This window comes from Macrobrachium nipponense, chromosome 7 (genome assembly GCF_015104395.2).
Source record: "Macrobrachium nipponense isolate FS-2020 chromosome 7, ASM1510439v2, whole genome shotgun sequence".
Lineage (NCBI taxonomy): Eukaryota > Metazoa > Arthropoda > Malacostraca > Decapoda > Palaemonidae > Macrobrachium > Macrobrachium nipponense.
In genome coordinates, this window is record NC_061109.1 from 26,333,713 (window position 1) to 26,351,720 (window position 18,008).

The window sequence follows — 18,008 nt, forward strand, 5'->3', positions numbered from 1 at the left end:
GTCGACGTAGGAGGTTGTTTTGCTGCCGGGGAAGATGAGAGCAGCCATCTTCTTGTCTAAGATGTAAGGCTGCCCCTTTGTCACGTTCCGACCAAACCCGCCGACCCAGGCCTTCAGAGTGGTTTGGGCGGCATCCCTGACCGCTTGAGCACCCTGAAAGAGAGGGTCAGAATTAATACTTAAGAGTACTTAAGATTAACTTAAATTACGTACAGTAAATGATATATCACCAAAAAAATAATATAGGCCAACAAATTATATGTGACAAGGTTTAGTATCCGGAGATGTACCTACTCTGGAGGAGACCTGATCCACCAGCTCATAGCAGATGGTGCAGCTCTCGTGGTGCCAGACTGCCAGATCACCAAAGCAGATGGCACAGGTAGCGTGGGTCCGGCAGACCTCGTGCCCACAGGGGTCCTGGAGAACGGCGTTGCAGCCCGACTCCTGGCAGTGGGTAGCCTGTAAGTGAAATGATACAAGAGTATCAACACTGACTTGCTGGACTAAGTCCATGAAGTGATATATCATAACACCGGAGTGCACCGGAGTTAATAGACAATTTTAAGGCTTGGTCTCTACCTGCTCTTCTGCCGTGTAACATGGTGAGTGTCCGATAGAGTTGGTAAAACTAGAATCAGTGTGTCCTCGGCGTTGCCGGAGGACGAAAATACCACCGAGACATATGTACCTAATCTATACGCCGAAGCGAGGAGTACTAGGACGGCAGGTGAGGAGCAGGAGGGGACCAGCAATTAGTGGCGGGGAGGATGACTCCGCCGTAAAACTTAACATTAGAATAAGTAGGTGGTGAACCCGGGTGGTGAGCGGGGTCTCCGCCGACTTAGGCTAACATAAAGGATGTAAATAATAAACGTGAACATGCAAAAGGTAAAAACAGATGGCGGAGCTTCTCTACAGTCACTAACCTTGGGGCCTGGCGGTGCCGGAGCCCCTATCTGCCGGAGCAGGAAGGGTGGTGACTCGAGGTGAGAGAGAGCTCGGCTCGAGAACCAAGGAGATCCAAGCGCAGCCGAGCCTGGTAGCCAACCAAGGCTCGATCAAGCAGGGAACCCCCCCAGTACTGTATGATGAAAGCGGTGCGAGCCGAGCCAGCGTCGCGTGTCTCCCTACTAACTCCCGTATCCCCCGCGTGGAGGGGGGGAAGAAGGGAGGGAGCTCGGATCGGTTGCCAGGGACAACGTGAACGAGCGTATCTCCCCCCTAGAGGGGGGAGGAAGCGTGAGGGACTGACGCTGGGTGGCTCATGGTGATCGCCTGGCCTCGTCACGATCGTGGAGTGATCCACCCGGTGAGACAGACCAAGCGATCTGAGGTGGCCTAGGCCATCTCAAACCGTCTCGAAAGGCATGAATACAAAAACATCCCAGCAAAAACACGGGGAAAGGAAGAAAATCGATGAAAGGAGAAAGAATAGTCCTGGAGAAGCTGGGTCGGGCCAACCAAGAAGGGAGGGCGACTAGCAACTCAAAGCAGCTGGCCTATGCCGATACGTAGGAACGTAGGGCGGTGGCCAGGGTGGCTCAGGACCAAAAGAAAGGATGTAAGTCCTAAGGGAGCCTATCATAGACCTAAATACAAAGGAACATGCATGCATGAACTCTGAGCTAATAGGAGCGATGTAGGCTATGAGTTCATGAGAACTCAAGGAAACCCCTGTGTAAGATAAATGCATAAATAATCGTAATGACATGTCAATAATGCAAAACCATAGTAATGAACATGTACTGCTAAAACATTCGAGCACAATCGGTACAGGAGACCGAAAGTAGCACGAAACAATGAAACACGTGGGAGCGAGCCGCGCAGGGTGGCTCGGTAACAAAGCCGTCCGGGACGCCGTCTTTCATAACCGAAATAAAAAGGTTAAACGGGCCCTTGCCCGCCTAAAATGACATGAAACACTTCTAGCAGTACTTAACTTGGATGCAGCAATAGCTTGACGTTCCATGATGCAAGATAATCCAAAAACGAGCACAAAACACAGAGCAAGAAAAAACATGTGTGGTTTGAGAGGTGCTAACGAAAAGGATGACGTTAGAGGCGCTAGTGGTACCGTCAGAGGCGCTAGTAGTAGTTGTAGCTGGGAGTGGGCCTTGGATCGACCCCTCTCTGGTAGAGGGATTTCGAAGAAGGATGAATCTAAATGGCAAGAGACCCGTGGTAGTGGTTTCACTCGGCCCAGAAACCATACCAACACCTTTATATATAAGGTGAGCGAGCCAGAATATTCTGGCATTTCCATTTTAGCTTTTTCTCTAATATGTTAGCATTAATTTACCTTAGAAATGTGTGCTAAAGGGACATTTCACGTAGCAACACGGGCTGAGCCCAGAAAAATATTTTTTCCCTCTTTCTCTTTGTTATTTTATTATAAACCATCAAAGTTACTTTTATTGCGTGACATGGCATTTTGACCAATGAATAAGAAGTGGTGCAGTAGTACCACGGGTAATTGGTCTGTCAGTTGTCCTTCATGAGTGGGGAGGGAGCTGGGTATCAAGAGCTTTGTTAGGCCCAGTAGAGGGTAGCGTATATTGTTACGTTATGATGTTTTATCCTATTTTTGACAAGTAACCATTACAACTTATTGGTCTGTATATCTGAGAGTGTAATGATAATGAAAATTACTTTATATTTTCAAATCCTAGAGTATAAAATTTTTTTCTGTACTCAAAAAATGAATGCTCTTTCTAGTTGCTATAGCAGCATCTACTGTTTACAAATAGTTTATTTGCTTCGTAAGTATTTTTTTATTAATCTATTCATATGGTAACTATTATTACTGTTGCTATTATTGCAAAGTATGTTAAAATATATATGATATTTAGAAAGAATATTCTATCTTTATTACAAGTTCAATATTCTATCTTTATTACTTACAAGTTCAATAATAAAAATTACCTATCATATTTGAAGGAACAAAGTGAGTAAAAATGATGCAATCTCCTAGTCTTTTGCAAATATATCATATAATAGTTGTAACAAATAAAATACTTTGATATTTAAATTATTTAAGTTGTAACAAATAAAATACTTTGATATTTAAATCTGTGTGTGTGTACATATGCTATCATATATGTTTTTTTTTTTTTGCATGTTTTTAATATATTATTATAAAACAAGTTTTGGCTGGAAAGAACTACATTTAACTATTTTCCTTTGCGTAAAAGTTAAATTTGATCTATGGGGAACTTTTTTATTATATAAAAATATAATATGAGTAAAATAAAGTTCAAAACATTAAAACTTTTACCAGACAAATAGTTTTATTATGAAAAAATTATGCAAGTTAAGTAATGTTATGAGGCAATTTGTGAGAAAACAGAAAATGGCACTATGAAGAGGCTTATAGCAGTTCCCCACACAGCCGCTCAAGAGGCTTGTAGCAGTTCTCGGGTTAAAGATAGAAATTAGCATCAAAGTCCCTAACCAAAGACATAATGAAAAGGACACTACATGCCTACTCTTCAGAAGCACTGACTTCTGAATCACTCGAAGCAGAACCTTTACATCAGGTTTAATCTTTTTAGTACAATTCCAACAATTTTTAAAGTCAGTACGTACTGAACCCCAAAGGGTCAACTTCCTCAAGCCCTAGTGACTCTAGGCTGGGTGAAGATAATGTTGTAAGTAAGGGCCTAGCCCAAAACTGTACTTAGCCCAAAATAAGGCAAAAATAACTGCCTCGTCTTTAGCAAAGCCTATCTAATCTGACTAAGATTGGGGCTTTCATACTCTTTAACTCTGTCTAAGGCTACTGTTTAAGTTTCCATAGAAACTTCTTTACAGGAGCAAGTTCTAAACAGCTAAAAGGGCAACAAAGTAATGAACTAAGAACCACATACAGATTCCATGGTAAAGTACATAGCAGAGGCTTGGGAAACTCCACCTTAACACCTTGAAAAACACATAAATGTCTTTGTCCTCAGACAAGCCTATAGCCAAAGGCTGCTACAAGAAATTTCCTCATGCCTAAGAAATAATGAAAAACTAACCATGCTGTTTATCGAGGTACTGGTATTGGAAAAAACCCTTAATGTGGGACCATGACTTACACTCTGACCACTGGTGTTGGCGGAATCGATTAGTAAGTTCTTTCCCATCACTGATTATGGCATTACTGCAAGATCCTGCTTGAGGTCAACAGAACCACGGACTATACCATGCAGTCATCTGTAGCTTGTGGGATTGCAATGAAACCTTTCATCTCTCGGTTGGTTGCGTCCATCACTGAAAGAAACTGGAAACCCAGCCTTACAAAGTTGCCCTAATATGTATACTATACTGATAGCTTCCTGGAACCTAGCAAGAATAGGAAAGGCATTACAGTCTGGACCTACCCAGGAAACACCTTGGTGTCCCTGCCCAAGCTAGAAAACCTTGAACTGATGAACAAATAAATGCCAAAAAGATGACTCCACCTTAGTTTCAAAACAGGTCCATAACATGGGATGCCCACAGCCCACTGTCAATAGTCAACCTCTGGATGTTTGAGTCCCGTTCTCTTTGTTATCTTTCAATAGATAGTTAATATAGGGCTTCACTGAAACACTTGCGTAAATCCTTAAGCCATATAATACGTGAAAATGATAATTATAAAAGTTTATACACTGGAGGAGCTTTGAACAGTGGCGGGCTATGGCGTAGACTAATTGCATGATACCAGATACAGACAAATGGAATAGCGCACCACAAAATGATATAAATGCTACATAATATTTTTTTTCCCTATGCCCTCCGATAAACATGAATAATTGCATTTACGTATTCCTAACACAACATGTATGCTAAATTGTGCATAGAAATACAGGTACATATTAATAATAATAATAATCATACATATAAGTAAATAACTGTGATAATCCATCACCTCCCCCTCCCCTTTGCGTTCAAAGAGCTTTATGAACTGGTATGGAGTCTAGGTGAACGTCGATACTCTAGGTGAGTGTCACTTTGCGGTTGTTGACTTTGTAAGCAGGGGCTACATCCTTCTTCTTTGGAGACTGTTGCATCTCATCCCGCAATTGTGAATTAGGGAGATGTACAGGGCGTAAGAAACGGCGGTTACGCCATAATATTCTTCCTGAGGGTAACTTCACATAGTAGTCTCGCGACTTGCCGATGCCCATTATAACGCCTGTCTTATCCCATCGCTTAGAGATAGGGTCTTGAATCCGGACATTATCATCAAGCTTAAGTGGTGCCAAAGGGTGTGCATGGCTGTCATACCGTATTTTAGCTGCTTGAGAACATGATGCTACACGACGGTCGTATTCTTCTGCTTTCGCTTGCCATTCCTGCTTGAATGATGATGCATGGGCTGGGACACATGATCGGGAGGGCTTGGCCATATAATATCTGTGCTGGAGAACGGCCAGCATAGTTAGGAGTATTCCGTATCTCCAACAATCCTCTGTCAAAGTCTTCGGTGTCGATATTCCCAGAAGGTGCTACCTTTAGGATAAAATATTTGACCTTCTTTACAGCTGCTTCAGCATGGCCATTGCTTTGGGGATAGTGGGGTGTGGACATCACATGTTGAAAACACCCCATCTGCCCAGAAAATTTTTGAATTCAGAGCTGGTGAACTGAGGTCCACCATCTGTCATCAGCCTTACAGGAACACCTAAGTCTCGGAAGATGTGGCTGAAGTGTCGTGTCGTTGCTTCTGCTGTAGTATTAGTCCCAAATTTTACCACTACTGGCCATCCAGATAGCCCTGTCTACATACACGAGGAAAGATTTCCCAGCAACACTGAAGAAATCAGCCGATACAGATTCGAAAGGACGAGAGGGGTTCCTCGTTGCATAACACGGCTCCTGCTGTTGACTTGGCTGCATTATCTGACATGGCTCACGGCGTGGACCGTATTTGCTATATCTGAATTAATACCTGGCCAATATACAGTCTGTTTAGCCCGACGCTTAGTTGCCTCCACACCACGATGGCTGTCATGAAGGCGTGTTAAAATATTGCGTCGCATAGCTGAGGGAAACCACTATTCGGGCTCCGTACAATACAAGGTCATCATCGGTGTATAATTCCCCTCCCTTATTTTCCAATAGGGTAGTATGTCATTGTGGAGGTCGTAGCGATGACTGGGGAATCCATTGGCACGTTCTGGAGGAGTCTTGTGTATGAGGGGTCCTCACGTGCTGCGGTGCGAATTTCTTCCAAGGTAACGCTCTTGTGTTTTAGGTGATGTCCTTCACCTCTGAAATTGCGTTGACGGTCTTGGCTATTACACTCCTTAGGGAAAGATGGGTTTCACTATTTAGCATATCATCCTCAGACGTTGGGAGGCTCACAGGGGACGTGAGAGGGCATCAGGGATGCAATGTTCCTTGCCCTTACGCCACACTGCATGAAGATATATGGTGAAACTTTCTCTTTTAGACGTTGTAGACGTGTGTTTTCCACTGCATCCAAAGTATATGTATTCAAGATGGGTACCAGGGGTCTATGGTCAGTCACCAATGTGAAAATGGGGTAATCCAAGTAAGAAATGACGACATTTAGTCATAGCCCAAACTGAAGCTAAAACATTCCAACTCAATGGTGGCCCATCTAGTTTCTGCATCAGCCAAAATCGTGAACCACACTGGACCAAAGCGGAAAATGGCTTTCCCCGTGGTCTTGCAGAAGGGCATATCCTAAACCATATAAACGAGAAGCATCCGTTTGCAGTATAGTGGGGCACGTCGGGGGTCAAAATGAGCTAGCACAGGTGGCTGAGAGAGCCTTTTAACACTGGCAAAGGCGTCATCGTGATCTGCCGTCCACGTAAAGGATCTCTTGGGGTGCTCATTAGTGGTCGAAGTGGATCTGCTGCAGCTGCGAAGATTGGGTGAAAAATCTGTCACCTGGTTAGTAAGGCCAATGAATGACCTTAAATCTGTCAGATTTGCTGGCTTCGGGAACTCTGATATAGCTCGAACCTTCTCCTTATCAGCTGCAATTCCATCTTCAGATAATGTGTATCCACAAAATGATACAGCAGGGCTAGCAATGATAAACTTTTTCTGCATTTAAGTAATACCATGAGTCCTACAACGTGACAAAACTTTGTTAACTCTGCATAAGTGAGAATAATAATCCCTATCATATACAAGAATGTCATCCACCACCTTAACACAATTTTGGATGCCTTGAAGGGCAACATCACCTCTCCTGCCAGTAGGCATCTCCTGAGGCACTGAATCCCATAGGAGAACGACGATAGCGATACCGACCATTAGGGCGTGATGAATGTTGTAAGGGCTTGGTCTTCCTCTGCTAGTGGGATCTGCCAGTACCCACACAATGCATCCATAGTGGAGAAATACCTGGAAGTAGGATTGAGGCTCCTAATTGCACTAAACGGTGATGGAGAAGGATGGGCTGGCCTTTGCACCTGTGAAGTTTGAATAACATTGCTTAAATCTGTGGTGACCAACAGAACCCACCACCTGTAGGTTTGGGCACCAACCGCACTAAGGGGCGACACCATGGGGACGGCTGATCCCAACAGGTTCAATGATACCTTGTGCTACCATTGCCTCTAACTCAGTCTTGACGTCCTCTTGAAAGGCTAGTGGTATTTGTCCGTGGAGTGTAGATTGCAAAGGGCTTGGCATCCTCTTTAAGGTGAATACGCATGGGCGGCCCAGTCATTGGCTTAAGTTGTGCTCCTTGATGAAACTGCTCCTTTGTCATTAGCACATCGCTATATTCCTTAAGAAAGTATTGCCTGGCTTCTTCCGGTGACATTGTAGCAGGGGGTGGAGAAACGATGTAGTTTCAGATGCTATAACTTGGCTGGCTGGCACCTGACTGGTTCCTACTGAAGTCCTGCTCAGTTTCCTCTCTTGCATTGACGCGGGAAGTCCCAGGGAATGATCCTTAGGTGTCGGAGGGCATCATAACACAGTAGGGGTGTTGGGAGAAAACTAAGGACGTCAATATACCCCTTGTATGATATATTACCATATGTCATCATGGCCTCCATTGATCCCAATACTTTACCTTCATGGGTGATCCATCAGCGTTGGAGAACTGCAATTCAGGGGGAGGGGCCGCAATTCCTCGATACCGATGCCCAGTGCTTGTAGATGCTGCACTCCAAACACAGTGGTATCTGCACCGGTATCAGGGATAACGTTGATCTTCCCTGATTTACCGCCATATGCAACATGTAAATTGATTGGCGGTGGAGGGGCAACCTTGAGGGCGTAAAGCGACTGAACGTATAGCTGGAGAAGATGTCTTGACCGTGTTCAATTTATTTTCCTTTAAATCCTTCGACTCCCTAGTTCCCTTTGACTTTTTCTGTGCACAGCAAACTCATAGTGGCCAAATTTATAGCAAACTCGGCACTCCTTAGCCAATGCGGGACATGCAGCAGTGTATGGGAAATGGCCAGTTTTTAGCACAGTTCCTGCATTTGTGAGATGCTGCCTTACATGTGTCGCTATGATGCTGTTGACCACAATTCTTGCATCTGCTACTGAAAGAAGGGTTTTTCTCCTGCGAGTACTTTTCTTAGGTTGCGGCTGCTTAGCGGCAACCTTCTTTTGCTTCTTGTAGTTTGACACGCACGTACTGAAGTCTGTGGAGCCTTTAGCTCAGTCGTTGTCTTCTTTGCAGCTTCAAAAGCCCTGCAAGTTAGCTTTACTTCCTCAAGTGTTGCTGTAGTTGGCATGCTGATGAGCTTCTTGGTGAGTTCTTCATTCCTTATGCCAACCAAAATGGCGTGTTTCATTTGCGACTCCACGCAGTTAACGCCTTTACACAAATCAACCTCCTCTGAGAGCTGTTTGTAAACGAACGAAAAAATCCGTTAATGACTCGCCTTCTGCTTGCACTTACATTGCGTAAAAGCTAAACGGCGAAGTGCCTCATTCTGCTGACCCTTTATATAAGTTTCAATTTGGAGTTAAAACACATCTAAAAGCATAGGTGAGTCTGGCAGAATACCCAAATTGTGTTCTAACAAGCGTCTCATCTCAACACTTAGGCATGCCCTTAGCTGTATTAATTGCTTAGGTTGTGGTAAATTATCCAAATCTACCATAACAGCATAATCATTCCATCTCTGCTTCCATTCTGTGTATTGTCTATAGGTGACATCGTGAGTTAATGGTGGAGGCAAATTTACTGTAACCTTAGGTGCTTGCACAGCTAAATTAGGCCCTTGGAGAACGCTTGCAGATGTAGGTACTGGGGTAGGGGGCCCTATGCCATCAGTTGCTTGAGGTACGGGGTGCCTGGGGCCAGTCATAGCTTCAATTAATGCTTTAAATTCTTCCTGATGCCTGACATTGTCTTCTTTTCTTCTTTCTTCATCTTGTTTTCTTCTCTCTTCATCTTTTCTATCCATGTATTCAAACATCTTGCTGATAAAATCCATGGCCGAAGGGGTTGATGAGGGAGACGTAGATCTTGAATGTGTTGGAGATGACGTCATGTCGGCGGTGGTTGAGGAAGATGGGGAAGAAACCTCCAAAGTCTTCGGTCTCTTCCCTTTATCGTGTTTTGGCGGCATAAATAGACAATTCAAACGAAATAAGAGAAAATATCGCTCAGCGCCTTCAGTGTATTGGCGGCATAAATAGAAAATTCAATCGAAAAAAGATAGAATATCGCTTAGCGCCTTCAGTAGTAACGTCACAATGACGTCACAAACGATAGCCAATCACCGACTACAATAGCTCTAGGTAACGGAGCAAGATCGGAGCTGGCAACACTGTAACTGCTGTGGTCTCTTGCGCCGTTGCACACACGGTGAACGCAAGTAGTCGCCCCTCAAACGCTGGCGAGTAGGGGTGTGACGCTCTGTTCCGGCCTCTGCAGACGGCCAACGCACACTAGTCCTAATTTAGGTAGCCATTCACGATATATGAGTCACTGTAATAAAGCCCCAGCAATATATTGATTCCTGTTTAAAAAGCCCCAACATATTTGAGTCACTATAAACCACACAAGCTCACTGCCAATATGTACGTACAGTAACGTAACAATCCAAACGAAGCTCAAGTTCCACTGCTGCTTGGTAACTTGGTTACGATGAACACGAACACTTGGTTCTTGCTTGCTTTGACCAAGTTGGTTGGAGAAGTTAATAACTGATCGAAATTCACTTATGGCAAGTCACTCACTGCGCCATCTTTGTTATCTTTCAATAGATAGTTAAATATAGGGCTTCACTGAAACACTTGCGTAAATCCTTAAGCCATATAATACGTGAAAATGATAATTATAAAAGTTATACACTGGAGGAGCTTTGAACAGTGGCGGGCTATGGCGTAGACTAATTGCAGTGATACCAGATACAGACAAATGAATAGCGCACCACAAAATGATATAAATGCTACATAATATTCCCTATGCTCCGATAAACATGAATAATTGCATTTACGTATTCCTAACACAACATGTATGCTAAATGTGCATTAGAAATACAGGTACATATTAATAATAATAATAATCATACATATAAGTAAATAATTGTGATAATCCATCACCTTCCATTGCTATTATGTACTTATCTCACCAGCTGAGTACATCCACTAAAATTTTCATTGAATAATTACCTCCAGTAAGGTAATAACTCAAGATGAGGTTACATTTGTTAATTTGACCAAATAATGAAAAAAACCAAAAAAGGGCAGAGCATTTAGACAGAGTAGTGTTCATTCCTCCTTAAACATAAAATTATTAACCCTTAAACGCCAAAGCGGTATTTCAAAAATCATCTCTCGTATGCCGGCGGCGTTCGCGAGTGAGCGCCAAAGCGGAAAAAATGTTTTTTTTTTTTTTTAAATCATAGCACACTTAGTTTTCAAGATTAAGAGTTCATTTTTGGCTCCTTTATTTGTCAATGCCTTTAGTTTAGTATGCAACCATCAGAAATGAAAAAAAATATCATTATCATATATAAATATTGGGATATATGACAGCGCAAAAAAATTTCAAATCTAATTGTATACAAATCGCACTGTGAGCAAAACAGTTAAAGCTACCGAGTTAATTTTTGTTGTTGTATTGTACACTAAATTGTGATTATTTTGGTATATAACACATTGTAAAACAATCAAGGCAACACAGAGAAAATATTATCACAAAATGATGCATGAATTCGTAACGCGCGGACGTAAAAAAAACCGGTTTTCAAAAATTCACCATAAATCAAAATATTGTGCTAGAGACTTCCCGTTTGTTGCAAAATGAAGCTAATTGATTGAATATTACTAGAATCTAAGTGTTGTAGCTTACAATTGCAGTTTTTGACCATTTTGGCAGAGTTAAAGTTGACCAAAGGACGAATTTTTTCTATTTATCGTTATTTATATGAAAATATTTCAAAACTGATAAAAGCTACAACCATGGGTTGTATTTTGTTGTATTCTCCATGAAATTACACACATTTCCATATATAAAACTTTATGTAACGGCTAATTTAAAATGGTGCAAACATTACGACAATCGGACGAAAAAATTTATGATTTTTTCGGAAGAGTTACCGCGCGGACGTAAGGAAAAATTTTATTTCATAAATTTGCCATAAATCGAAATATTGTGCTAAAGACTTCCAATTTGTTGCAAAATAAAGGTAAATGATTGAATATTACTAGAATGTAATAGTTTTAGCTTACAATTGCGTTTTTTGACCATTTCGGTAGAGTCAAATTTGACCGAAAGTTGAAATTTTGGCACATCGTTATTTATATGAAAATATTTCAAAACTGATAAAAGCTAAAACCATGGGTTGTTTTATATTGTATTCTACATAAAATTGCACACATTTTCATATATAAAACTTTATGTAACAGCTAATTTAAAATGGTGCAAGCATTACGACGATCGGACGAAAAAAATTTTGATTTTTTTCAGAAGTTACCACGCGGACGTAAGGAAAATGTTTTTTTTCATAAATTCACCATAAATAGAAATATTGTGCTAGAGACTTCCAATTTGTTGCAAAATAAAGGTAAATGATTGAATATTACTAGAATGTAAAAGTTTTAGCTTACAATTACGTTTTTTGACCATTTCAGTCAAGTTAAAGTTGACCGAAGGTTGATATTTTGGCACTTATCATTTTTTATATGAAAATATTTCAAAACTAATAAAAGCTATAACAATGGGTTGTTTTTAGTTGTATTCTACATGAAATTGTGCACTTTTCCATATAGAAAACTTTATGTAACGGCTTATTTAAAATGGTGCAAACATTACGACAATCGGACAAAAAAATATATGAATTTTTTGGAAGAGTTACCGCGCGGACATAAGAAAATTTTTTTTCATAAAATCACCATAAATTTAAACATTGTGCTAGAGACTTCCAATTTGCTGCAAAATAAAGGTAAATGATTGAATATTACTAGAATATAAGAGTTTTAGCTTACAAATGTGTTTTTCGACCATTTCGGTAGAGTCAAAGTTGACTGGAGGTTGAAATTTTGGCACATCGTTATTTATAAGAAAATATTTCAAAACTGATAAAAGCTACAACCATGAGTTGTTTTTGTTGCATTCTACATGAAATTGCGCACATTTTCATATATAATACTCCATGTAACGGCTAATATAAAATGGTGCAAAAATTATGTCAAAGTTATGAAATAATTTCTGAGATGTGTCGCTGATGGTTTTTAGTGTAATAAGAAAGAAATTAGCGCTTGCGCGCCTGGGTAACGATTGTAAACAAAACAACGCCTTGATCAGTGAGCTCCCAGCATCCCCCAAGGCGTGTGATTCAAAAGTTTTTGCCTAGTAGGCCTATACTATTTTTCCGCACATTTTTAAAAAAACTTTTTTATATCGACGTACCATACGTCCGATCGGCACCCGACAGACCATTTTTATCGACGTTTAATATGTCCAATCGGCGTTAGAGTGTTAATAGCATCTGCTTGAGTACACTCTAATTGCCCTCAAAAGTGTCACACTCATTACCATCAAGTAATGTCCAGTCTATATTTACCAACCATGAGACAGGGGGAAATGCCTCAAAATGGATATTTTTGCTCTCAACCTAGGTCCGAAACAGGAGATTAGTATCTTTAATGCAAATAAGGCATTCTACAACACTTGGAAATTTCTTACTGTTCCACACGTCATAGGGGTGCCAAGGGCAGATTTAATTGTTTCAAAAGCTTCTACTGAAGACTCGAACACCTCTGGAGGCAAAAACTAAACCATTCAAGATTCCATAACCTGTCATGGTGTGCCAGGCATCTTAATTACACCCAACCTAAAGACTTCTTTGGATCCATGTTGTCAGCACTGCCTAGAAGAGCATCACCTAAATCATAAAAAGACAAAGATAAAAAAAATAATAGCTGGAACTGACAGCATTTAGAGTAACTAGGAAACTAAGAACTTAAAAGTAGTTGCATATAGAAGTGCATGCTCAGGAAATAACTCAGGCCCAACTCCAGAAGGGAGAAACTAACCCTTGCTCTGAAAACTTTAGTAGTTGAACTTTTTGCAAACTTGAGGATAGACCCTGAGTCCACATCAAAAAAATCTTAGCAGAGGCTCCCTTTCCAAGAACTGCATGAAAGCCTTGAACATACACAAGCCAAACCTAATGAAATACAGCTAAAATGAAGGCTCTATTTCAAATCATAAGTTAACCTCCCCTTGTAGTAAGCAAGGATAATAAAAAAGAAACGGTAACAACTTATACATTGGTTCTATACCACACCTGCTTCATCAATCAAGAGAAGAACAAGCAATTGCCCTCCTGCCAAAGGAAAGGCAGGATAATAAGTCTTAGGTACTAAGAATACGCCAGACAGACCAGGGCAAAGATTGCAATGCTTGATGGTGGAGAACAACAGTTGACTACACTGAACTAACTTCTGATAATCCCAGCCAACAAAACCACTTGCCCGGCTCAAAAGGAAAACTGATTTGGTTGGAAACCTGAGGGCTAAACCATTGTTCTAAATTCTGATCAGGAAAATCTTGCAACCAACTGTTTACCAATAGCAACTCCCACAACTGGAAAAGAAGTCGAAATCCCTGAAACAACATGTTGAGACTGATAAAGGCAACTAGCTGCCTATTGAAATGGAAGCCAAAATGCTAGCAAACTGCCAGGACTCTTTATAGGCATGTAATAGTCTAGCAGGAGGCAGGTGCGAAGGCTATAGGCGCACAGACGTATGAGCGCAAACGATAAGTGCACAAATGAAAGGTGCTTAGGCAAGACAAGTGCAAGCCATAGGCATACAAGGTAAATGCTCAAAAGCGATATGCAACCATGCAATAGGTGCACAAGCCACAGGTGCACATGTGATAGACAGACAGGCCATGGGCACATTAAGCCATAGGCGCTTATTCAATAGATGTGCACGAGGAAAGGCAGACAATCCATAGATGACCACATGATAGGCGCACATATGATAGGCACAATGTAATAGGCGCATAAACTATAGGCGTACAAGCTAGGGGCACAAAAGCCGTAGGTGAGCAGGCAAAAGGCACATAGAAACACGGCACTGAGGCAAAATGCTCAAATTCATGCTAGATGCAAGCTACTGGTGCATCAAAACTGTGAGGAGCACCATTGCCTTGGCTGAAAAAAAATCACACTAGTACACAGGAAAGCCAAAGACAGTCCAGGCTTCTTACTAAAACCTAACTGATACTTATAAGAGCCTTAAACCACAAAAGATCCTTAGCTACGGGGGATTGAAGTGAAACTGATCAAAACAAAGGGTAACTTTCCTTGACAAACCTAAACTGGCTTAAATACTTCCCAAAAGAGTCTACTATTGGAGAACGAATTCTGATATTATTGGTGCTACTAAAATCAGAACTAGAGTGGAAGATGCCACACCTAAGAGAGGAAGGAGACAACAGGCACATATCCGCACCACTTTCTGATAAGTCCTAGTTCTCTTCACCCCAAGCCACGAGGGAGTAAGACTGGATGTGCCAAGGACAAGGCAAGGGAAACAACCTGAACTTACCAAGACTCTTGGGAGGACAAAACTTATGCCAAGTGAAGAAAAAAAAATCACTCCAGCCTACTAATCTAATGCCCTGAACTGATGGGAAGCTCATTCAGAGTAATAGCTCAAAGAGAAGGCAACTCTAGAGGACCTAACCAGTTACTACATGGGGAAACAAACTCAAGTCTTACAAGTATTATCCTCTACAGCTGTTTCTGCAACCTAACAAGCTCTCTCCATTCCCGATGAATTACTGCATTTCATTCAGCTATGATTCATGTAGTTATCAAATTATATAACCTTTCCCTCAGCGACAACATAGCATGAGGGTCAATAAAACTGGAACAATGTCTATTACGGAAGCTCTTACCTTACTGGTTCTTACCAAACGTATATTCTAAAATCAAAAGAACCAAGAACAAACAAACCAAAAACTGAGTAGTACGTACATGTATATAAATAATCTGTTAACCTCCTACCAAAACTAGCAACAAAGTAGAATGGCCGGCTACGAGTGTTTGTCACACCTATCGGTCCCCTGTTGGGGGTTGGGAGAAGTAGATGGATAGAAGACGGATATTCTTAGAAAACCAAGTGTTTTCATTTTTTCTTCTGGTGTAGAAGTAAAAACTATATAATGGAGAATTAAGGTTTATTTAAAAAATAAATTTCTATTAAGAAAAATTTTTTTTTTTTTTTTCATAAAAACGTATATCATGTAGAGGGGTCCACACTCATGTTTTGAATGTCCAAAGGCTTATCCATTATGAAGAATCCTTTTTGGTGACTTTCAACTTGTAACTTTAATTTCAACTTTATGGTTTTGCTTTTTATAAACATACCACAGTACAGTGAACCCCCATATTTGCACACTCCGCATTCCTTGGCTAAAATATTCGCGGATTTCCCTCTGGAACATATATACCCATTATTCCCAGAAAATTAGCCTATTCGTGGTATTTTTCTATGATAAATATCCACAAATTCCTGGGTTATTTTTTATAAATTTCAGTATAAAATGCACTTTTTGTGATAAAACTATAAAAAAACCAAGTATAAACTTTTAGTTGGGTTTTCTTGAGTTTTAACTAACGAAATAGGCAGTTTTAAGCCTTTTTTATGAGGATTTCCTTTACGTATTTGTGGATTCTAGCTATCTGGTGGGAGGGGTGGGGGGGGGTCTGGTAAGCATCCCCTGCGAATACGTGGGGAACACTGTAAGGTATTTGGCTTAAAATGGTACCACCAACAGGGAGCAGCCAATCTGCTTTTTTGGCTACTAGGATTGGAGCACCTGGGAACTCTGTGAGGATGCACCAGTGACTAAGCAAGCAGTAACAGGTTTGTACAGAACTAATTAGTTTTGTTTTATTAAAAAACTGTCTAGTAGTTACTTTGGTAAACTGGAGAATATCTATTACTGTATGGCACATTTCTCAAAAGCACACAATTCTAAAGAGACTTCAATCTTACTTACCATCCAATCTTCCCTTGATAACAAACACAGCATTAACTTTAGGGTTGTCCTTATATCCCTGAAATAAAAGACAGAACCATAAGTAATAATCTGTCATTCATGGTAGATATATCCAACTGTACAAATGAAGGACCAATACATATTTTAAGAACAAATTATTTTTACAAAAAAGTATTTTAATACAACCACTGAGTAGGATGTCTTAACTCATAGGTTTCCTGTAAAGAATCTATATTTACAAAAAAATGGAAATCACAGCATGAAGCTAAAGAGGTTGGACAACCAGGTGGGAAAAATCAAAATGAACAGATTAAAAGTAAGGGGAAGAGAGCAATGCAGCTGGCCCTGAAGGCACTCTGCAAAGAACCTTCAGTTGTTTCAACAGTAGAATATGTAAGGCAAACACAGGTGTTATCACCTGCAAGGTGTGTTCATCAAGTCTTCTGGACAAGCCTTGGCCTAGATTGCATCTACAAGTCTACCGGGTGAGAATCTTGGTGAAGACCTGAGGGGCATTACTCAGACCACAGCAAAGGGCTGGAATTAGAACACATGGCCCCATCTGATGAAGCAAAAGTACTCCTTCAAAAGTAGGCAAACAAAAGAGAGGATGTACTCTCTATAAAAGAAAATAACTAACCTCCACATAGACTCCATGGTCTCATTGCAGAAGGGGACAAGCGAAGAAATTTGTTGAAGAGCAAACTGAAGAACCACCGTCAGTCTATGAAATCTCTTTGATGGTGTTCTTCTGCAGCATGGGTGTCACTCCCTATCAAGAAATTGTCTGTGTATAATAGAAAGGGTAGGAATCAAAAGCAATCAGCCATGAGAGCATTTGAGAACCCACATAAAAAAATGGCAGCAGTAGTGGAGAACCTCTATGAGCCCCTGACCTGGGCAGGGGATGATTAACTTCATCTGCAGCCACCATTGGCAAGAAGCTGGAAAAGAGACTTCCCTCAATTTTTTAAGTGAGAAGGTGATCAAGAACTATGAGGCCATGAAGCAGAGCTATATTAATGTGAAAAAAAGTCACTACTGATAAACCAAAGGGATATGAAGGTCAGCATGAGGAGGATTGGGCTGATGAAGTCAAAGGAAAGAAAGAAAGAAGTTAAGTATATCTTAGTTTTACCAGACCACTGAGCTGATTAACAGCTCTCCTAGGGCTGGCCCGAAGGATTAGATATTTCTACATGGCTAGGAACCAATTGGTCACCTAGCAACGGGACCTACAGCTTATTGTGGGATCCGAACCACACTATATCAAGAAATGATATTGTTATGATACAATAAAGTTTTGTACATACTTACCCGCCAGATATATACTTAGCTATAGTCTCCGACGTCCCCAACAGAATTTCAAATTTCGCGGCACACGCTACAGGTAGGTCAGGTGATCTACCCTCCTGCCGCTGGGTGGCGGGACTAGGAACCATTCCCGTTTCCTAATCAGATTTTCTCTTCCACCTGTCTCCTGAGGGGAGGCTGGGCGGGCCATTAATCGTATATATCTGCCGGGTAAGTATGTACAAAACTTTATTGTATCATAACA

At 41.1% G+C, this 18,008-nt stretch overlaps 1 protein-coding gene across 1 annotated transcript in view; it reads right to left on the reverse strand.

Moving 5' to 3' along the window:
- LOC135217247 (malectin-A-like) overlaps positions 1-18,008 on the reverse strand; it is a 161,886-nt gene that overhangs the window by 12,941 nt on the left and 130,937 nt on the right. The window contains exon 5 of the mRNA XM_064252976.1: positions 16,451-16,508. Within this exon, the coding sequence (XP_064109046.1) occupies positions 16,451-16,508 (58 nt within the window). The remainder of the gene's footprint in view (positions 1-16,450; positions 16,509-18,008) is intronic.